Source organism: Hypanus sabinus, chromosome 5, assembly GCF_030144855.1.
Source record: "Hypanus sabinus isolate sHypSab1 chromosome 5, sHypSab1.hap1, whole genome shotgun sequence".
NCBI lineage: Eukaryota > Metazoa > Chordata > Chondrichthyes > Myliobatiformes > Dasyatidae > Hypanus > Hypanus sabinus.
In genome coordinates this window covers 167,116,169-167,139,671 of record NC_082710.1, presented here as the reverse complement: position 1 = coordinate 167,139,671, position 23,503 = coordinate 167,116,169, and the positions used below count along the sequence as shown (strand labels likewise).

The window sequence follows — 23,503 nt, the reverse complement described above, 5'->3', positions numbered from 1 at the left end:
GTCTGGACTCCAGCACCAGGCAAGCCCACAGCCTGAACACGGACTCCACGTTACACCGTCTCTGGCGTCTCCTCGTCTGGACTGCAGCACCAGGCAAGCCCACAGCCTGAACACGGACTCCACGTTACACCGTCTCCGGCGTCTCCTCGTCTGGACTGCAGCACCAGGCAAGCCCACAGCCTGAACACGGACGCCACGCTACACTGTCTCCGGCGTCTCCTCGTCTGGACTCCAGCACCAGGCAAGCCCACAGCCTGAACACGGACGCCACGCTACACCGTCTCCTCGTCTGGACTCCAGCACCAGGCAAGCCCACAGCCTGAACACGGACGCCACGCTACACCGTCTCCGGCGTCTCCTCGTCTGGACTCCAGCACCAGGCAAGCCCACAGCCTGAACACGGACGCCACGCTACACCGTCTCCGGCGTCTCCTCGTCTGGACTGCAGCACCAGGCAAGCCCACAGCCTGAACACGGACGCCACGCTACACCATCTCCTCGTCTGGACTCCAGCACCAGGCAAGCCCACAGCCTGAACACGGACTCCACGTTACACCGTCTCTGGCGTCTCCTCGTCTGGACTGCAGCACCAGGCAAGCCCACAGCCTGAACACGGACTCCACGTTACACCGTCTCCGGCGTCTCCTCGTCTGGACTGCAGCACCAGGCAAGCCCACAGCCTGAACACGGACGCCACGCTACACTGTCTCCGGCGTCTCCTCGTCTGGACTGCAGCACCAGGCAAGCCCACAGCCTGAACACGGACTCCACGCTACACCGACTCCTCGTCTGGACTCCAGCACCAGGCAAGCCCACAGCCTGAACACGGACGCCACGCTACACCGTCTCCTCGTCTGGACTCCAGCACCAGGCAAGCCCACAGCCTGAACACGGACTCCACGCTACACCGTCTCCGGCGTCTCCTCGTCTGGACTCCAGCACCAGGCAAGCCCACAGCCTGAACACGGACTCCACGCTACACCGTCTCCGGCATCTCCTCGTCTGGACTGCAGCACCAGGCAAGCCCACAGCCTGAACACGGACTCCACGCTACACCGTCTCCGGCGTCTCCTCGTCTGGACTCCAGCACCAGGCAAGCCCACAGCCTGAACACGGACTCCACGCTACACCGTCTCCGGCGTCTCCTCGTCTGGACTCCAGCACCAGGCAAGCCCACAGCCTGAACACGGACGCCACGCTACACCGTCTCCGGCGTCTCCTCGTCTGGACTCCAGCACCAGGCAAGCCCACAGCCTGAACACTGACGCCACGCTACACTGTCTCCGGCGTCTCCTCGTCTGGACTGCAGCACCAGGCAAGCCCACAGCCTGAACACGGACGCCACGCTACACCGTCTCTGGCGTCTCCTCGTCTGGACTCCAGCACCAGGCAAGCCCACAGCCTGAACACGGACTCCACGCTACACCGTCTCCTCGTCTGGACTGCAGCACCAGGCAAGCCCACAGCCTGAACACGGACGCCACGCTACACCGACTCCTCGTCTGGACTGCAGCACCAGGCAAGCCCACAGCCTGAACACGGACGCCACGCTACACCGACTCCTCGTCTGGACTGCAGCACCAGGCAAGCCCACAGCCTGAACACGGACGCCACGCTACACCGACTCCTCGTCTGGACTGCAGCACCAGGCAAGCCCACAGCCTGAACACGGACGCCACGCTACACCGTCTCCTCGTCTGGACTCCAGCACCAGGCAAGCCCACAGCTTGAGGTCTAGTCCTCACTACATCTGAGGTTACACAGCTCCCACGCCGCCTCTCAGCACCAAACAAGAAAAACAGAAGGCCATGGAAGAATGGAAAGGGGAGGAGCTCCAGAGGAAGGTGATGGGCAGATACGGAGAAGAGATGAAAGGGGGAAATGGGAAAGGGGAATGCTGGGGGGGGGGGGGCAAATATCGGATGTCAGAGAAATAAATGTACATGTATTTTGCTTGGTTGACAGACCTGAACACCACTGACCTGGCCCACAGCAGATTCCAGGTCTCGTGGTTCATCCGGGACTACTGGTTGAGGCAGTCTAAATGATTTTCTGGGGACACAGACATCTATGTCTGACTTTATAAAATCCATGACAACTGTGGTGATTTGTTCAGATCATGTGGTGAATCTGGGAACACGGTACAGTCCACCGACTTGAAGCAGTCCTATAACCGTTTCTCTTGCTCCTGCCTGCAATCACCTCCTCACCGTCCCTACTTCTGCTGCCTTGTTCTTCGGCCTCTGCCTGAGGAAGAGGAGGGCAGCCAGATTTCCCAAATTACGGTCTGGGGATCAAATGGTTGGCATTCTTTATGGTAGTATAGCGGTCAAGTGTGTTGGGACCCCTGGTGCTGCAGGTGATATGCTGATGATAATTGGACAGAAATTTCTTTACGTGAGCCTGACTGAAGACCCCGAGAATGATTGGAAAGGCGTCAGGGTAGGCTGTTTCTTGCTTGCATATCACTGCACTCAATACCTCAAGTGCTTGCTTAACACCAGCCTCTGGCGATATGCAAACCACGGTCAGAATCACTGAGGAGAACTCTCTCAGTAAGTAGAATGGTCAGCACTTAATCAGTAGATGTTCCAGATTAGGGGAATAAGAGTGTGGCACGACTGTTTCGTCAAACACCACGAAGAGTTGTCACAAAACACAGACCCCACCTTGTGCCCTCTTTGGATCAGCAGTCCAGTCCATCCAGTGAACTGAGACACCCTCAGGTCTTACTGACCTACCCAGCATGTCTGAGGCAGTCACGTCTCTGTGAAATACAGACAGCAGCAATCTCTCATTTCCCCCGACACAGCGATCTTGCCCTTTGGTCCTCAGTCTTGTTCTCCAGAGACCGTACAACTTGCTAACAAGATGTGGGGCAGATGGAGCTTCACACCCTGCTGTTTGTCTAGCTTGTAGCATCTCCTCCAGGCACGGTGATGTCCCTTAGTCCGTTTAAACTGCACCTGCTGAGGTCGCCGAGTCCTTCTGTATTTTGTATAATTGCTGGTTTAAAAGAACATTACTTAAAGGGAAAATACAGGCTGCAGATTGCAGCGATAGCAGTTTAAAAGAGGTATACGCAGAAGGTTTATGTGTAACCCACAAAACGTCATCCAGTGACACCCGTACCATTTTAATGTGGACCTTGTGCTTCCATGAGTCAGTTACGAAGTAAAGCGTCCCCCTCTATACACACAATGCCAGGGCAGAGACAGCACGGGTCAGATACAAAGTACAGCGGAGCTCCCCACATGGCCTCTTCTACATCAGACTCGGTAACCGCTCAGCGTAAGCAAATCGAACTAAGCTAGATTGGCGTGGGCCGGTTGGGCCAAAGGGCCCGATTCCAAGCTGTGTCACTCCATGGTCGTCTAACCCAACTTTGTTCCGGGAGACACAAGAGACTGTACACACTGGAATCTGCAGCAACAACAACCTGCAGGAGGAACTCTGTGGGTCTGTGGGAGGGGAGGAACCCTGCAGTGTCATGACGCAATGTTTCAACTCGAAACGTTGACAACTCCTCTCTCCCCACAGATGCTGCTGGACCAGCTGAGTTCCTCCAGCAGGCTGTTTGTTGCCGCACCCACACGTTTGAGTGTTAACTTCCCCCCAAAGTGGCCTGGCAAAGTGCAGAGGGGCAGGGAGGGCAGGTCCGGACTGAAAGCACAGAGCACGCAGCCGGTTGCAGAGGGGCAGGGAGGGCAGGTCCGGACTGAAAGCACAGAGCACGCAGCCGGTTGCAGAGGGGCAGGGAGGGCAGGTCCGGACTGAAAGCACAGAGCACGCAGCCGGTTGCAGAGGGGCAGGTCTGGACTGAAAGCACAGAGCACGCAGCCGGTTGCAGAGGGGCAGGGAGGGCAGGTCTGGACTGAAAGCACAGAGCACGCAGCCGGTTGCAGAGGGGCAGGGAGGGCAGGTCCGGACTGAAAGCATAGAGCACGCAGCCGGTTGCAGAGGGGCAGGTCTGGACTGAAAGCACAGAGCACGCAGCCGGTTGCAGAGGGGCAGGGAGGGCAGGTCTGGACTGAAAGGTGCATATGGATAAGCAAGCAAAATCGGGCAAGGGCAGTCGGTGGCGGGGGGAGTTTGCAGGGAGGGAGGTTCAGTTTAGGAAGAGCATCAGGTAATGCTGTGATTGAGCTGTGCAGACCCCCCACCCCCCGAGCGCATCTTACCTTGGTGAGCTCTCCGAGGTGATTGAGCGCTCCCAGGGCGTAGAGCTGCTCCAGGGCGAGCACCAGCGTCTCGTGAGGGGGTGGGTCCATGAAATCAAAGTGGATCAGGTCGTTGATTCCTTACAGGGAGAGAGTGGAGCGAGTTAGAGCTGGAGCTGGTCGGGAGAACGGCCTGGAATAAAGAGGACCACGTCCCTCTATCCCAAATGGAATTCCAGCCAGACCAGGTTAGACAGAGGTTAAAGATGACCTTTATTTGTCACGTATACATCAAATGTGTCGTTTGCTTCAATGACTGACGATGTGCTGGGGGCAGCCTGCAAGGGTTTCCATGCATTCAGCACCAACACAGAACACCCACAACCAACTCACCTGAACCCGTACGCCTTGTGGGACGAAAACAGAGCATCCAGAGGAAACCCACGCGGACACAGAGAGTACATACAAGCATTGGTGACACTACTACTACGCTCCCATGTATCCACGAGTATTTAGAGACATGCGTCCTGCCTCTGTTGTGGTCTAGACACTAGGGAACCCTGGCAGCCAATGAGCGGCTGCAGCTTTTCCATATCACAGGGCCAGTTATTCTCCTTCTCCACCGGTACCCTCTGCACTGTTCCCTAAGTTGCGCGGGTGCGTGGTCGCACAGTAACTGAAATGCTCCCATGCACGTAGCCTTTGTTGCTGCACACCTGGAGTTGGACGCAGCCAGAAACAGTTTACGAAACATGAAAGATTTTACTGTTTGAACTATATTTCGTTACACATTTCAATTAATAAATAAAATCAAAAGCATGTGATTTTTCAGTTTTCCTTCTAAATGTTCATAGTATGCATATTACAGAAAAAAGGCATTTAAAGTGCCACACTCTTTTCGGGCCGTGTAAAAATCTCCCAGTAAGAGCAATGGTTGGATGCGTCCGTGCAGCTATTAAGATTAGACAGGAGGTTGACTCCCTGCCGTCTCCAAGCCTTTAGTGGGGGGGGGGGGGGGGCAGTTAGTGATTGGCACCCCCAAACTCTGAGTTAGAGGTGGTTGGTCAACATTTGCACCAGGGGCTTGAGAGCAGAACCTGGACAGGCAGTCCTGTACCTCACCAATAGTCTCTCAGTAGAGCAGTTATCGCAACCGCTCCATCGAGAGACTGGTGGTCCGGTACAAGAAGATTTCATCTGCTCCTGCAGCAGGTCAGGTAGCAAAGCAAATACTCCCCGTATCGCTTTGACAGAGAGCAGGAATGTTCTTGCTACAGACCTGTTCCTCTGTCAACATACGACACATAGGCCACGGTGTTGTGCCAGCCTTTTAACCTAGTTTAGGATCAAACTAACTTTTCCCTCCTAGATAGCCCACCATTCTTCTTTCAAAGGAATCTATTGACAAATTAGATTCATTCAGAATGCAGCTGCTAAGTAAACACAAGGGAACATACCACTCCCATACTAGCTCTCTGCATCGGCTTCCTGTACCTTTCAGAGTTGATATTAAAGTTCTCTTGTTTTTACAGCTCCAAATAGACAATAGACAATAGGTGCAGAATCGGCCCTTCGAGCCTGCACCGCCATTTTGAGATCATGGCTGATCAATTACTATCAATACCCTGTTCCTGCCTTGTCCCCATATCCCTTGATTCCCCTATCCATAAAATACCTATCTATCTCCTTCTTGAAAGCATCCAGAGAATTGGCCTCCACTACCTTCTGAGGCAGTGCATTCCAGACCCCCACAACTCTCTGGGAGGAGAAGTTTTTCCTTAACTCTGTCCTAAATGACCTACCCCTTATTCTCAAACCATGCCCTCTGGTACTGGACTCTCCCAGCATCTGGAACATATTTCCTGCCTCTATCTTGTCCAATCCCTTAATAATCTTATATGTTTCAATCAGACCCCCTCTCAATCTCCTTAATTCCAGCGTGTACAAGCCCAGTCTCTCTAACCTCTCTGTGTAAGACAGTCCAGACATCCCAGGAATTAACCTTGTGAATCTACGCTGCACTTCCTCTATAGCCAGGATGTCCTTCCTTAACCCTGGAGACCAAAACTGTACACAATACTCCAGGTGTGGTCTCACCAGGGCTCTGTACAAATGCAAGAGGATTTCCTTGCTCTTGTACTCAATTCCCTTTGTAATAAAGACCAACATTTCATTAGCCTTCTTCACTGCCTGCTGCACTTGCTCATCCACCTTCAGCGACTGATGAACAAGGACTCCAAGATCTCTTTGTATTTCTCCCTTACCCAACTCCACACCGTTCAGATAATAATCTGCCTTCCTGTTCTTACTCCCAAAGTGGATAACCTCACACTTATTCACATTAAACGCCATCTGCCAAGTATCTGCCCGCTCACCCAGCCTATCCAAGTCACTCTGAATTCTCCTAACATCCTCATCACATGTCACACTCCCACCCAGCTTAGTATCATCAGCAAATTTGCTGATGTTATTTTTTATGCCTTCATCCAAATTGTTAATGTAAATGGTAAACAGCTGTGGTCCCAATACCGAGCCCTGTGGCACCCCACTAGTCACCACCTGCCATTCCGAGAAACACCCATTCACCGCTACCCTTTGCTTTCTATCTGCCAACCAGTTTTCTATCCATGTCAATGCCTTCCCCCCAATGCCCTGAGCTTTGATTTTACCCACCAATCTTCTATGTGGGACCTTAGACTTAGACCTTAGACCTTACACTACATCCACTGGATCTCCCCCATCTAACTTCCTGGCTACATCCTCGAAAAACTCCAACAGATTAGTCAAACACGATTTACCCTTGGAAAATCCATGCTGGCTCAGCCCAATCCTATCACTGCTATCTAGATATGCCACTATTTCATCCTTAGTAATGGACTCTAGCATCTTTCCCACCACTGATGTCAGGCTGACAGGTCGATAGTTTTCTGTTTTCTCCCTCCCTTCTTTTTTAAAAAGTGGGATAACATTAGCCATTCTCCAATCCTCAGGAACTGATCCTGAATCTAAGGAACATTGGAAAATGATTACCAATGCATCCACAATTTCCAGGGCCACCTCCTTTAGTACCCTAGGGTGCAGACCATCTGGACCTGGGGATTTGTCATCCTTCAGTCCCATCAGTCTTCTCATCACCGTTTCCTTCCGAATGTCAATCTGTTTCATTTCCTCTGTTACCCTATGTCCTTGGCCCATCCATACATCTGAGAGATTGCTTGTGTTTTCCTTAGTGAAAAAAGATCTCAAGTACTCATTAAATTCTTCTGCCATTTCTCTGTTTCCCATAATAATTTCACCCAATTCATTCTTCAAGGGCCCAACATTGTTCTTAACTATCTTCTTTCTCTTCACATACCTAAAAAAGCTTTTGCTATTTTCCTTTATATTCCTGGCTAGCTTGCGTTCGTACCTCATTTTTTTCTCCCCGTATTGTCTTTTTAGTTAAGTTCTGTTGTTCCTTAAAAACTTCCCAATCATCTGTCCTCCCACTCACCTTAGCCCTATCATATTTCCTTTTTTTTAATGCTATGCAATCTCTGACTTCCTTTGTCAACCACTGTGGCCCCTTTCCCACCTTTGAATCCTTCCTTCTCTGGGGGATGAACTGATTTTGCACCTTGTGCATTATTCCCAAGAATACCTGCCATTGCTGTTCCACTGTCTTTTCTGCTAGGCTATCCGTCCAGTCAACTTTGGTCAGCTCCTCCCTCATGGCTCCATAGTTTCACCCTGTTCATCTGCAACACTGACACCTCCGAGCTACCCCTATCCTTCTCAAATTGCAGATAAAAGCTTATCATATTGTGATCACTACCTCCTAATGGCTCCTTTACTGCGAGATCGCTTATCAAATCCTGTTGATTACATAACACTAAATCCAGAATAGTCTTGTCCCTGGTTGGCTCTCGTACAAGCTGTTCCAAGAATGCATCCCGTAGGCACTCTACAAACTCCCTATCCTGTGGTCCAGCACCAATCTGATTCTCCCAGTTCACCTGCATGTTGAAATCCCCCATAACTACTGCGACATTACCTTTGCCACATGCCAATGTTAACTCTCTATTCAACTTGCACCCAATATCCATGCTACTGTTTGGTGGCCTGTAGACAACACCCATTTGGGTCCTTTTGCCCTTACTGTTCCTCAGTTCTATCCACACAGATTCTACTTCTGCTGACCCTATGTCCCCCCCTTGCAAAGGACTGAATCTCATTCCTCACCAACAGGGCCACCTCTGCCCACATTTCTGTCCCTACGTTAGCATGTATACCCTTGTACATTCATTTCCCAGGTTTGGTCTCCCTGCAGCCATGTCTCCGTTATCCCAACAACATCATAGTTACCCATTCGCACCTGGGCTTCAAGCTCATCTGCCTTATTTCTGACACTTCGTGCATTCAGATATAGAATTTTTAACCCATTTCTCCTCTCTCTGTTTGAATCGCTGCCTTTTGTGCTTAACCCAGCTCCCCGAACTCCCATCGGGCTATACGCCCCTAGAATTTTGTTGTCCTTCCTAAATTTACTTATTCTTTCAACACATTTAACTCCATGTTCCATCAGACCATCCCTCTGTACATGAGTCCTCCTTATCACTTGTTCCGCCCCACCTTCCTCTACTACACACTTAATATTCCGGAACCGTGTAGTCCCCACCTGTCCTTTATTCTTCCTCTCGCTATCCTCCCTCACATGTTCTGGGACTGGAGAATGTCACAGAATCACTTTTATTTTATAATCCTGCTCGAGCTCTCAGTTCTTTTTCCGCCGGTCCCTTAAATTTAGACAATCTTCCTCAGAAGATAATTGGGAGGTCAGCTTTTTGAACTGCGCTCCTAAACTGTGGAATTCAATACCTAAAACTGTAAGGGGTGCAGACTCAGTTGTCACATTTAAACAACAACTCAAAGCCTGTTTACCCAAGCTTGCTTTAAAATGACATCATTGTCTTTTATTCTCATTTTTGTTACCTATTTTCCTGTTCGCACTTATCACTTTGTAAAGTGTTTTGAACTACTTCGACTGTAATACAAAGTTATTATTGATATCCATATGCCTATCTAACAGTCTCTAAAATGACCCTAATGTATCTGCCTTCACCACCACCACCCCTGGCAGTGCGTTCCACACACTCATCTCCCACTGTATTACAAAAGAACCTCCGACATCCATCCTATACGTTTCTCCAATCACCTTAAAGTTACGCCCCCTTGTATTAGCCATTGTTACCATGGGGAAAAGGAGCTGGCTGTACACTCTATCAATGTATTATATCACCTTACACACCTCGATCAAGTTATCTCTGATCTTCCTTCACTCCATAGAGAAAATCTCTAGGCGTGCTCTCTGGTCCAGGCAGAATTCTGGTAAATCTTCTCACCACAAGATCACTGTGCAAATATTCGGCCATTATCATTGTGGCTTGCGCAATTCTGTAGATAACATTCTGGGTGGACACTTCCTTCTAACCTCACTTTAATTAACGACAGTAAGCAATTGACTGAGAATTACTTCTGCGCTCAAAGCTCTGAAACCTTCTCACCTCCATTGCTCAAACGCTGCCTGTGACCGGGACATTGCCAGGTGTAATTCGACGATAAGCCCCTGAAAACCAGAAGTGAAGTTGGATGCCAAAGGGAAGGCAGAGTGGCACAGCCAGTGGGGGCGCTGTCTCACGGCGGGTGGGGAAGCTGCCTCACGGCGGGTGGGACGCTGCCTCACGGCGGGTGGGGACTGTCTCACGGCGGGTGGGGACTGTCTCACGGCGGGTGGGGACGCTGTCTCACGGCGGGTGGGGACGCTGTCTCACGGCGGGTGGGGACTGTCTCACGGCGGGTGGGGACGCTGCTTCATGGCGGGTGGGGACTGCCTCGCGACGGGTGGGGACGCTGTCTCACGGCGGGTGGGGACTGTCTCACGGCGGGTGGAGGCGCTGTCTCACGGCGGGTGGGGACTGCCTCACGGCCGGTGGGGACTGTCTCACGGCGGGTGGGGACGCTGCCTCACGGCGGGTGTGGGGACGCTGTCTCACGGCAGGTGGGGACTGTCTCACGGCGGGTGGGGACTGTCTCACGGCGGGTGGGGACTGTCTCACGGTGGGTGGGGACGCTGCCTCTCGGCGGGTGGGGACGCTGCCTCACGGCGGGTGGGGACTGTCTCACGGCGGGTGGGGACTGTCGCACGGCAGGTGGGGACTGTCTCACGGCCGGTGGAGGCGCTGTCTCACGGCGGGTGGGGACTGCCTCACGGCGGGTGGGGACTGTCTCACGGCGGGTGGGGATGCTGCCTCACGGCGGGTGGGGACGCTGCCTCACGGCGGGTGGGGACACTGCCTCACAGCGGGTGTTTGAACCCACCCTCCAGTGCGCCCTGTGCGTGGAGATTGCGCACTCTCCCTGTGACTCTGTGCGTTTCCCCTGGTGTTCCAGTTTCCTCCCACATCTCAAATTCGGTGGGTTAACCGGCTGTTGTAAATTGCCCCAGGTGTGTGGGTGAGCCGGAGTATCTCAGTGGAGATGATGGGAATATGGGAAGAATAACAAACATGGAATGAGCTGATGGAGAACCGGTCAGCACTGAGTTGATGGGCTGATGAGCTCATTTCCACACTGAATCTCCCCATGACAAGGTCGAGCTGGTGTGGGGCATGTTCCTGCTCTTACCCCTTCTCCTTGCCTCATTATTACCTCCCCTTCTAACAGAGTGACTGGCCAGGCTCTGGAGTGTGTTGTGGCATAGGGGGACCTAGGAGTACAAGTTTGCTGAGAGCAATAGGCTGGTGAAGAAATTTCTGGTGCATCGTCAGTCAGGACACCTAGTTGGGATGTTATACAAGCCTTTGGTGAGAGGCTCACTTTTATAGGAAAAGACATCATTCAACTGGAAAGAATGCAGAGAAGTTTACGAGGATGTTAGTGAGACGTTGCATAGGCTAATCCTCCATTTAATGACAACGGGCATTGTCTCAGATGACCACCCCGGGTCAGCACATACAATGGCGTTGCAGGAGGGTCAGTGACTCACGCCAGCCAAATCTATCGAGTGAGGCAACATTGCATTTGAAAATGGGAAATGAACTTCCAACCCCACACTGCTCAAAGCATGGGACTGAATTTCCAGGCACTTGTATTTTAAAATCTCCTCAACTGTGCAGACTCACTCCTGAATCAGCTTAGATAATAGCCAACAAGTTTAAGAGGAAACGCAAGAAAATTATCTACCAAGTTTTAACTGGAATTTGCGCCGGCTTCTCCAATTGTACTTAAATCTAATCTGAGGTGTATAAAGTCACGGGGGCAGAGATAGGGAGAATCGTTTTCCTCAGGGTGAAAGATTTAAAAGTAACTTCTTCGCAGAGTGTGGTGAGTATATATGGAACTAACTGCCAGAGGAAGTGGTTGAGGCAGATATGTTAACAACATTTAAATAAAATTTGGAAAAGTACACGGAAGGGAGGAGCTTAGAGGGATGTGGGACAAATGCAGGCAAACAGACAGGGTGCAAGGAAAATTAGTGGGGGGGGGCTGAGTGGGATTGCCCACTTGGGTTGGGATTGATGAGATGGGCCGAAGGGCCAGGTTCTGTGCTCCACTGTCTATGGCCATTGCCTAATCCAGTTCTGTAGGCATGGCAGAGAACCTCCCAGCTTAAAACCGTGTCGCTCCTGCCGTAAACACGAGCCCTCCCCTTACCCAGACTCTTCAGCAGCAGCACCACGTTGCCCAGGTTCGTCCGCTGTATCTCCGGGACAGACGTCTCCTCCATCTCGTGCTTGAAGGCCCAGGCCGTGTACAGTCGGAAGCACTTGCCGGCTGCCACGCGTCCCGCCCTGCCTGCCCTCTGATTGGCTGAAGCCTGGAGGTAAAACGCAGCATAGAACATGTAACGGTACAGCACAGGAACAAATCCTTCACCCCACAATTAATGAAATGCCTAACTCATCCCTCCTGCCTACACAATGTCTTCATTCTCTGCACTTTCACGTGCTGTCTGAGGGCCTCTGAAACACGTTGGTGGGAGGGGAAAATTAAATCCAACATCAGTGCTCACAGCACCTAAAGATGTGCTATCGCAGAACCTGCAATAATTCGACATGGGAATAGGCCCTTTGGCCCATGATGACTGTACTGAACACAATTCTCAATTCAGTCTGCACGATCCATATCCATTCATTCTGTATGTCTACCTGAAAGGCTCCTGGACACCTCCATCATATCTGCTTCCACCACTCCGCCGGCCGTCTATTCCAGGCACCTACCGTGCTGAATAAAAGAAAATTACCCTGCCTTTTTCCTTTCAACTTACCCCTTCACCTTGAAGGGATGTGCTCTCGGGTTACAAACTTTTGACCTGGGGAAAGGTGCTGGCTGTCTGCTCTGTCTTTGCCTCTCATAGTTTTATTCAGTTCTATTAGGTCTCTCCACAGGCAGAAGGAGAAAAGCTTCCGTACTGGGATTAGCATCTGCGTGTCGAATCTGTATGTGCCTGTGTTTGTGTGTGCTGAGTTTGCCCCTTCTCCCTATGACCACATGGGTTCCCCCCCCCCAAGTGCCCTGGTTTCCTCCCATGTGTGGGTTAACCAGCTGCTGTCAATTGCCTCCAGTGTGGGTGGGTGGTGAAACCCAGGGGGAGTCAATGGATCTGAGAATAAAATGGCATTAGTTTAAAATGAGAACTTGATGGTTAGCAGGGTGTCTGTGGGCTGAATGGCCTACTTCATGCTACACTGGATCAGAATTAGGCCATTTGGCCCATCAACATATATGGCAAAAAGCCCTGCACTGGAGGTGCAAGGCACCACATTAATGCAGGCCCTTTTGATAAGTGTATACGCAGGTCTGTGATGTGCTTCCTCCAAGTCTCTATAACCTGTGGCCGAGGTGATCCCGGCACTTACTCTGGAGCAGGGAGTGACGATCAGGGACTCCATCCCCGTCCTGGCATTGTAGCTCTTCTGCTTGCAGAAGCCGGGGTCTATCACGTAGATGATCCCGTCAATCGTCAGGGAGGTCTCCGCGATATTGGTGGCCACGACGACCTGCGGGGAGAGCGCAAATAAAAGTGTGCTGGTCGACGGAGAGACAAGTTGCTCTCAGTCACACAGTGGCGGCTGAAAGTGAAACACTTGTGGACGAAAGCTTTATCAAGTGGAGCTGCTGCCTCCCAGTGTCAGGGACACGGGTTCGATCCCAACCTCCGGCCCTGTGGAGTTTACACGTTCTCCCTGTGACAATCTGGGATCGCTATCCTCCCCACCCCACAAGGTGCTCCGGTTCCCTCCAACATCCCAAAGATGTGCTGGACTGCTGTGTAGGGGTGAGCGGATGGGAATGTGAGGAGAATAGAATGGGAATGTGGGGAGCGGATGGGAATGTGAGGAGAACAGAATGGGAATGTGGGGAGAGTAGATGGGAACGTGGGGAGAATAGAATGGGGAAGTCCTGATGAAGGGCCTTGGCCCCAAATGTCAACCATTTACACTCCTCCATAGATGCTGCCTGACCTGCTGAGTTCCTCCAGTATTTTGTGTGTGTGGCTCAGAATAAGAGAGAATTACTTTTAGTGCAAAGAGGTGGCTGATGGTCAGTGTGGGTAGAAGGTCCTGTTTCTCTACGTGGGGCATCAGAGGGGACCCCGTTCTTATATACCACCCTCTCCCTGCAAGGTGAACACTCCTGACCAGAGCACGTGGAAAGGGTGGGAGGGTCAGCAGTTCCCAGCAGGACAAACCAGTGGATTCTGATCAGCGAACCAGACTGCGCTTCCACACTTGGATCGGCAAGTCTCAGTGCAGGAGTTGAGCTGACATAGGGCGGCACAGTTGTGTTTGGGGTAGCACAGCAGCCCAGTGGTTACTGTAACATATCACTGTAGGCTAGGGGTTTGATTCCCAGCGCTGTCTGCCCGTGACCCTGTGGCTTTCCCACTTTCTAAAGATGTATGTTCAGGGTTAGTGAGTTGTGGGCATGCTGTGTTCACGCTGGAAGCGTGACACCTGGGATTTGATTTAATGCAAACTACGCATTTCGCTGTATGTTTTGACACATGTGGCAAATGAAGCTAATTTCGACTTACCTGACCCTGGTGTCACAGGACAAGTCCACTGCTGCACCTCTTCATTCACCTGCTCTCTCATCATTCATTTTATAGGAAGTATAGGGCCCAATAGCAAACTCAACCCCCTCCGATCAGTCCTGTAGTGTTCGAGGCTCAGTAGAGCTCTGAGTCAGAACTTTGGAAGGGGGGCATGGTTCAAACCCCACTCCACTCACTCAGCAGAGATCTATCCCTCTCTCTGAGTCAGAAAGTGGGGGGGGGGGGGGGTTCAAACCCCACCTCGCACACACAGAACTCTCTCTCTGGGTCAGAAAGTGGTGAGATCAAAGCCCACTCCACTCACTCAGCAGATCTCTCTCTCTCCTTGTCAGAATATGGGGGGGTTTAAACGTCTCTCCACACACACACACAGCAGAGGCCTGTCTGTCTGTCTGTCTGTCTCTTCCCCTCTCCGCCAGAAAATGGGAGGGGTTTCAAACCCCTCTCCACACACGGCTGGCACACAGAGCAACGGAGACACAAGGCACTGCAGAGGCTGGAATCTGGTGCAACACACAACCTGCTGGAGGAATGCAGTGGGTCGAACAGCATCTGTGGGGTGGGAGATTGGGGAGGAATTATCAGCGTTTTGAGTTGAGAGCCTGCATTGGGAGGGAGGGGACCACTGTGCACAGTGTGCATTGAGGAATACGCTAACGTGCAAAGTCAAGGGTGAGTTCAGGAATAGAGGCATTAAAGTGGAGCAGGTGGGTGACACCAGAAGGTGGTAATCAAATAAAAAAGACGTTTACATAGGACCCATCACCGCCTTCAGAGTGAGAAGGGATCAATGAGAAGCCAGTTAACGAATGTTTAAAATCTGTAGAAACAGGAGTGACCACTTGATCCTGTTCTGTCAGCATGGCAGCTTCGCAGTTAGCGCCAACAGCCCATCGCTGTCTGTGAGGAGTTTGCACGTGCTCCACCTGACCGCACGGGTCAGTAGGTTAACTGGTCAGATGGATGTAAATGGGCCGCTTGGCCGGAAGGGCCTGTTACCGTCTAAATGAAAATAAAACCCCACGATCAGGGAGAGGAGAGAACGATGAGACAAGTGGGACTCTGGAAAAAGTAGCTGAGCAGACACGAGTGTGACACGTCAGCAACACGGATCAGCAGCATCACTGACCGACTGCTCCGATCCCATGATATGGATTACTGACATAGAGAAAATATTTACTGAGGTACCTCAAGAGTAATATCAGGATCAAAATGCTGGAAACCTGACACGAAAACCTAAAAAAACTGGGAAAACTCAGCAGGTCAGTCAGCGTCTACAGAGAAACAGTATCCCATGTGAGGAGAGAAATAGATGGTCAACACACGGTCTTAACTTGGAAACATCGGCTGTCCGTTTCCCTCCAGACTTGCTGAGTTTCTCTGGCAGTTGCAGAGCCAGACACTTCCAGTCTCACGCCTACGCACAGTCACGTCGCTCCATGCTCGGGGGCAGGGAGGCTTCACCTCTCCAAACACCGAGCAAAGAGGCCTCTCACCTTCCTGGCACCGGGTGGGGTGGGCTCGAAGATCTTTGCCTGAAGGTCGGAGGGCAGGTTGGCGTAAATGGGCAGCACCAGCAGCTCGGCGATCTTGGAGCCCAGCCGGCGGCAGCGTTCCTGCAGCATCTCGCACGTGGTCTCGATCTCCTCCTGTACGGGCGGGGAAGCCAGAACCCGTCAGCGATGGCAGGGCGGCACCAGCCCCCCCACCCCCGCACTGAACATAAACAATCTGCCGAGGGCACTCCGTGGCTCCAGCTGCACCTTTAGGGAGGGAGGGCAAGGGGCGGAGGCAAAGGTGGGGAGGGAGAGGGAAGATGTTGAGGATTTCCCTCCTGCCCATACTTATGTCCACAGGACCCACCTACCTGCCCGGTGAGGAACACCAGGATGTCTCCTGGAGGCTGGGTGACGTGGATCTGGAGGACGGAAACCACACAGGCTTCAAGGTAGTCCGCTTCTGGGGCCTGTGGGGAGCAAGGGGAGGGCATTAGTTAGGGTGTTGGGGGGCAATCGGTTGTTCGTGCATCTTTGTGTGTAGTTTTTTTAAAATTGATTCTATTGCGTTTCTTTATACCTACTGTGAATGCCTGCTAGAATATGAATCTTTGATAATAAATTTACTTTGAACAACAGGGATACAAAGTCTGCAGTTTGTTTCCTCTCTTGGTGGCTGTGCACATGAGAGCCTTCTGGTCAGAATTGCCCCCACCCTTCCTCAGCCTCCCTCCCATGCCCTCTCTCGCTGCCCCAGCACCTTGGTGTAGTAAATGTCGACGGGGAACCGGCGCCCGGGGATCCGGAAGATGGGGGCGTCGTCGAAGAAGGTGGAGAACTTCTCGGTGTCGAGCGTGGCGCTGGCGATCAACACTTTGAGGTCCTGGCGGAAGCGGGCGATGTCCTTGATGAGGCCAAAGAGGATGTCGGTGTGGAGCGTGCGCTCGTGGGCTTCGTCGATGATCACCACACTGGAAGGGCACAAAGGAAGCGTTAAATCAACATCTCAGGGGGCCTATCCTCCGAGGTCCACGAGGGGGCATAGTTTAAGGTGCCTGGAAGTAGGTACAGAGGGGATGTCAGAGGTAAATTTTCCCACGTGGAATGCACTGCCAGCGATGGTGGTGGAGGCAGATAAAGTAAGATCTTTTGAGGGACTCTCAGGTAGATACATGGAGCTTAGAAAAATAGAGGGCTATGGTAGGGAATTTCTAGGCAGTCTCTAAAGTAGGTTACATGGTCAACACAGCATTGTGGGCCAAAGGGCCAGTGTGCTGTAGATTTCTATGTTCTAACCTTGTCATAGGGTTCAGAGGCTTCTGTGCATAAATGTTGGCTGGAGTTGGGGCTTATGCCTTGACCCTTGGTAGGGTCACCCACGCCAAACAGGTCAAAGGGTAGAGGCCAGACTAAGAGTGGCCCACCGGTTCGGGGGTTCAGCTCAGGGCCGACAACCCTGACCGGTCAAAGAAATTGTTACAGAAACAGCAGCGAGTAACTGAGAGGCCCTACCGTCAGCCCAACTCCCTGATGCAATCGCAAAGGCGGCTCTGCAGCAGCTAAACTTCACTGAGGAGATCTGGTTTGTCACCAAACACTCGAGCCAGTTTCCACAGAAATACCACGGCGAGCATTGTGACTGGCTGCCTCTCCCGTCTGGTATGGAAATTCCAACGCTCAGGTTGGGAGAAAGCTGCAGAGAGTTGTAAAGTCAGCCGGCTCCATCGCGGGCACTAGCGTCTGAAACATCGAGGACATCTTCACAAGCACCCATCGTTACAGACTCTCACCGCCCAGGACATGGTCCACGAACACCAGCTCACTGTTCTGCATTCTTTTTGCACCTTTCGTTAAATTCATTTCTTACGATGATGATATTTTTTATTACCACCACGCTGTGAGCGTCATGCAAACGAGGAATTTCTCTGTACCATTCTAATCTGTCTCGGATGCCGACTAACTCCAGTGACTCCCCTACACCAGCAGCCGATCGGGAGGAAGCTGGAGCACCTGGGAGACAGGAAAGCCTCGGTGCAGGAAGAAGGTACAAACTCCACATGCTGACAGTGCCAGAGGCCGGGGTCAAATTCGGGTCTCTCTGTGCTGCCTCACAGTATCCACACGTGGCAGGGCGGTAGGGAAAACAGCGAAGTCCAGGAAATTCAGCAACACGTCAGCCTGGTGCAGCTGACAGACCCGCTACTGCACCGCTCGAGAGCTCGGCTCGACCCCGACGGCTGGCACTCTGTCCGTGCGCATCTGTCTATCTGCACGTGTGTGTGTTTGTGTCCGTGCAGTTTACACATTCTCCCTGGGCTGTGAAGGATTCCCACCAGGCTGTTCCGGTCGCCTCCCAGTTCACAGACGTGCTAACTGGCCATTCTAAGTTGTCAAACACATCTTTCCCTCCCCCTCACTCCCTTGTCCATTTGCCCCTCTGCACTGACTCCTCTTTGGTACTTATCCTTGCAAGTGGAACAAGTGCTTCACCGCCCTGACACCTCCTCCCTCACTACTATTCAGGGTCCCAAAGAGACCCTTCAGGTGAGGCAACACTTCGCCTGTGAGGCTATCTACTGTATCCGGTGCTTTCAGTGTGACCTCTCGTATATCGGTGAGACCCGACGTAGACTGGGAGACCGCTTTGCCGAGCGTCTATGCTCCATCTGCCAGAACAAGCTGGATCTCCCAGTGGCCACCCATTTTAATTCCACTTCCCATTCCCATATGTCTATCTATGGCCTCCTCCACTGTCAGGACAAGGCCACACTTTGGTTGAAGGAACAAAACTTTGTGTTCCGTTTGCATCGCCTCCAACCTGATGGCATGAACATCAATTTCTCAAATTTCTAGCAATGGCTCACCCCCCCTTCACCATTTTCCACCCCCTTGTCCCTCTCTCATGTTATCTCCTTGCCCGCCCATCACCTTCCTCTGGTGCTCCTCCACCCCCCCTTTCCTTTCTCCCATGGCCTTCTGTCACTTTCACCAATCAACTTCCGAGCTTTTTACTTCATCCTTCCCCACCAAGTTTCACTTATCGTCTGGCATTTCTCTCTCATCTCCCCTCACCTTGGCCTGCTGAATTCCTCCAGCATTTTGTGTGTGTTGCTTGGATTTCCAGCATCTGCAAATGTTCTCTCGTTTATGAGAGTAAGTGGGTGCTTAGGATGGAAGGGCCCATTTCTGCTCTGTAGCTAACACACTACCTGGCACAGAGAGCGTACACCTACTACAGAGGGTGACACAGTACACATAGTGAGGACAGAAGGACACACATTACTAATTGCACCACCTAAAGGATGCAGGGGTGTGTCTAGCAGTGAGGGACACAGCCGACCGCTCCCGTACCTGTACCCTGCCAGGTCCGGCTCTGTCAGGAATTCCCGCAGCAACATCCCGTCAGTCATGTACTTCAGCACCGTGCGCTCCGACGTGCAGTCCTCAAAGCGGATGCTGTATCCCACCTGCGGAGTTACACAGCAAGTCAAGCCTGCTTCTCACACTCTCATTCAGGGGGCTCAGCAGTAAGCCCTGACACAGCACGTCGACAACAGTTCCCTCTGTTACTTCTCCACTCACACCTTTCCCTCTCTCACTCTCCCTGTCACTTCCCCACTCACACCTTTCTTTCTCCCTCCAGCATTTCCCCATTCACACTTTTCCCTCTGTCACCTTCCCATTCACACCTCTCTCTCTCTTTCACTTCCCCACTCACACCTTTCCATCTCTCTGTCACTTTCCTACTCATGCTTTCCCCTCTCTCTCTCACACTTTCACACTCACACCTTTCCCTGTCTGTATCGCTCTGCCGCTTTGTTGCTATTTCAAGTGAGAAACAGAAGCTGGCTGCTCGACCTCATTCAGTCTATTCAATCAACATCGGTTATCTTTATCCTAGACTCAACTGCTCACTTTAGGGCGAAGCGGCTCGGGCGTAAATCCAGAGAGCTTTGTATGGGACACTGGAGCTTTGTACGGGACACTGGAGCTTTGTACGGGGCGCTGGAGGTTTGTACGGGACGCTGGAGCTTTGTACGGGGCGCTGGAGCTTTGTACGGGGCGCTGGAGGTTTGTACGGGGTGCTGGAGCTTTGTACGGGTCGCTGGAGTTTTGTACGGGACGCTGGAGCTTTGTACGGGTCGCTGGAGCTTTGTACGGGTCGCTGGAGCTTTGTACGGGTCGCTGGAGGTTTGTACGGGTCGCTGGAGGTTTGTACGGGTCGCTGGAGGTTTGTACGGGTCGCTGGAGGTTTGTACGGGTCGCTGGAGGTTTGTACGGGTCGCTGGAGGTTTGTACGGGGCGCTGGAGGTTTGTACGGGACGCTGGAGCTTTGTACGGGGCGCTGGAGCTTTGTACGGGTTGCTGGAGGTTTGTACGGGGTGCTGGAGCTTTGTACGGGTCGCTGGAGTTTTGTACAGGGTGCTGGAGCTTTGTACGGGGTGCTGGAGTTTTGTACGGGACACTGGAGCTTTGTACGGGTCGCTGGAGGTTTGTACGGGTCGCTGGAGGTTTGTACGGGTCGCTGGAGGTTTGTACGGGTCGCTGGAGGTTTGTACGGGTCGCTGGAGGTTTGTACGGGTCGCTGGAGGTTTGTACGGGTCGCTGGAGGTTTGTACGGGTCGCTGGAGGTTTGTACGGGGCGCTGGAGGTTTGTACGGGGTGCTGGAGGTTTGTACGGGTCGCTGGAGGTTTGTACGGGGCGCTGGAGCTTTGTACGGGTCGCTGGAGCTTTGTACGGGTCGCTGGAGCTTTGTACGGGGCGCTGGAGGTTAGTACGGGGCGCTGGAGGTTTGTACGGGACGCTGGAGGTTTGTATCAATGCTGGAGGACGCTGGAAAGCTTTTGTGAGCTCTCCACAAGAAGTCGCCATGTATTGCCAGCGGAATCTTGGTGAGGATGCGCTGAAATTTATACATCACTGAGGGTGCAGTCAGAATATTGTGTCATTTTTGGTCACCCTGCGATAGGAGGATGTCCTTCAGCTGAAAGAGATTGATGAGAATGCTATCAAGAGTCAAGGGAATGAGAAATGGTGAGAGATTGGGCAGACAGGGACATTTTCACTGGAGTGTTAAAGGGGTGATCTTATCGAGGTGCATAAACTCATGAGGAACAGAGATAGTACAGAGGCACACAGGCTTTTTCACAGCTTTGGGGAAATCAAGGACTAGAAGGCACAGATTTGGGGTGAGAGTGGAGAGATTTAATAGGAACCTGAAGGGTAATGTTTGTACACAGAGATGGGCCATGTATGAAAAGAACTGCCAGAGGAAGTGGTTGAGGGAGGTAAAAGACACTTGGATAGGATAGGTTTTGAGTATATGGCAAATGAGAGTGGTTTAGATGGGAACCTTGCTTGCCGTGGACCAGCTGGGTTGAAGGGCCGGTTTCTGTGCTGTCTCACTCTGTCACTCTGTCTCTGGCTACTCGAACATTGCCGACCTCAGCACTGAGCAAGTGTGCGGCCATTCCTGTGTGGAGTTTCACACTTTGACCACCCCTGCTTCCCCTCTTAACCTTCATTCATAGCCACCTCCTGCCCCCATGTACTGGACAATATAGTTCAGATCACCACCCCTTAACCGCAGTTACAGAGACACAGGTAGCTGCTGGAATCTGGACCAACAGACAATCTGCTGGACCAACTCAGCCAGATGACCAACATCTGTGGAAGGTGGGGGCAGGGTGCGACATAGAATATACAGGCCCTTCAGCCCATAATGCTGTGCCAGCCCTTTAACCTTCTCTAACCCTTCCCTTCAGCAGAGCCCTCCATTTGCCTATCTAAAACTTTATTAAATGTATCTGCCTGTTGCACCAGTCCCGGCAGTGTGTTCCATGTTCCCACCACGCTGTGTACAAGAAAACACTACCTCTGATACGACGTGACAGATGCTGCTCAACCTGTTGAGGTCCTCCAGCAGTTTGTTTGACCACCCGTCACTGTTCCTGAATGACACCCACAGTGCCAGTCGCTGCTCCCGCCTGCTGCCCACCACTACAAACCCCTTCTTGTCATTCTTACGCAGCCTTTCCCACCACTACATCCACTGTTATCCTCGTTCCCTCCCCTCATTCCTGTCCTCAGGCATTTCCTCTGCCTGCAATTATTCCCCCCCCCCAACTCCGTCCCGTCAGCTCAGTTTATCTGCCTTTGGTTCTGTACCCTCCCAACCCGAGCATCCTGCCTGCCTGCCTCTCTCCACTCCCCCGGCGATGCGACGGCCTGGCTCACCTCGTTCCCCAGCTTGGCCCCGATTTCGTGCGCTACCCTGGCAGCGACGCTCATGGCTGCCACGCGCCGGGGCTGGGTGCAGCCGATCTTCTTCCCGCCGGACGTGTAGCCCTGTGGAGAGAGCGCGAGAGTTCAAGGACCCAGGCGCAGACCTACCTAAGGCAGCAGAGAAACCCACTCAGAGCTGCTACACGCAACTGACCCACGGGCCTGTAACCTCCCTCCATTAGTTATCCGAAAAACAGGACAGGCAGGCGGTGCACTTACGACCTGACATCCTGAGGGAAAATAACGGATCAGGAATCTCAACAAACACGGATAATTTAGGAACCGAATGGCTAAAATAATTGCAAAATTATTTTGACCTGCAATTAGAATAATCCTTTTTAACAATAAAATCTGAATAAAATGAAACAGACGCTCATACGGACGATTGGAATTAAGACCGTGTAACGGCATCCACCGTTCTTTTAAAATACTTTTTATAAGTGTTACGAATGTGCCACAACTCTGAGGGGCCGAAGGGTACAAAGTAGCCCCCTCCTTTTTGAGAATCGCAAGATCACTATTAAGTCAGTTCAGGAGACCCAGGAAATGAGAGAAAGACACGCAGAATCCACAAAGAGTTTGGAATGTGTCCTGGCCTCCGAAAGGTGGAACCACTGATAACAGCTATTGTCTCTTGGAGACGGAATTGTGTATTGAATACTGTACGATGCATCGAAGCCCCAGGCAATGAGCCGGTGGGGGGGGGGGGGGGGGGAGTTGGTGGAGGGATTGCATCATCCCAACCTGATTGACATCTGAGACCCTGTGAGTCAGGATAAAAAAGGGTCTGGGGAACAGCCCCTTTAGACGCACCAGAAGAAATGCTAGAACTCCTGTAACAGCGTAATAGCGAAAGCCGGTGGAAAAGCCCACATGCGTCCTTTTCCATTTGTCTCGGGATTGGTGGGTCTTTACCACGGAAGCACGGCTTTAGCTAACCACAATGGGGAAATCAGCCCCCAACGACTCTTGAAGGATTGACATCATAAAAGGAATGGGCAAGTAAACCTCTGTCTTTTTCTCCAACCAAAAAGCTGCAGCTTGAATGAACTTGAGTGATTTTTATATTTCCATCGGACAATACATTATCCCCTAGACAACGATAGAGCTATTTCTTATTATTATTATACCCACGCTTTTAGATTTAGTATTGACGACGTATATTATCTGTATGTTTGCATTGATATTATTTTTGTGTATTTTTATCAATAAATACTGTTAAAAATAGTACCATCAGACTTCAACTGACCTCTCTATCTTTGCTGGTAAGTGACCCAGTTACGGGGTACGTAACATAAGATATTGGATGAATTAATGTAAGGACAAAGTTGGAGCTTAATCATAATTTGTACCCATGTATTTTTCACAGTATGTGTGGTGCTTACTGGCAGAAAGCAGTATAGAAGTTACATTAACAGTTTATCACCTTTCTAATTTTTCATTGGCTAAGCAGTAGCATATTACC

General features: G+C 51.8%; 1 protein-coding gene across 1 annotated transcript in view; it reads right to left on the bottom strand.

Annotated features, from left to right (window-relative positions):
* dhx16 (DEAH (Asp-Glu-Ala-His) box polypeptide 16) overlaps positions 1-23,503 on the bottom strand; it is a 48,755-nt gene that overhangs the window by 10,258 nt on the left and 14,994 nt on the right. The window contains exons 9-16 of the mRNA XM_059970838.1: positions 21,991-22,101; positions 19,104-19,219; positions 16,513-16,723; positions 16,124-16,222; positions 15,753-15,905; positions 13,058-13,198; positions 11,853-12,015; positions 4,182-4,300 (exon numbers count right to left, since the gene is read on the bottom strand). Of these exons, the coding sequence (XP_059826821.1) occupies positions 4,182-4,300; positions 11,853-12,015; positions 13,058-13,198; positions 15,753-15,905; positions 16,124-16,222; positions 16,513-16,723; positions 19,104-19,219; positions 21,991-22,101 (1,113 nt within the window). The remainder of the gene's footprint in view (positions 1-4,181; positions 4,301-11,852; positions 12,016-13,057; positions 13,199-15,752; positions 15,906-16,123; positions 16,223-16,512; positions 16,724-19,103; positions 19,220-21,990; positions 22,102-23,503) is intronic.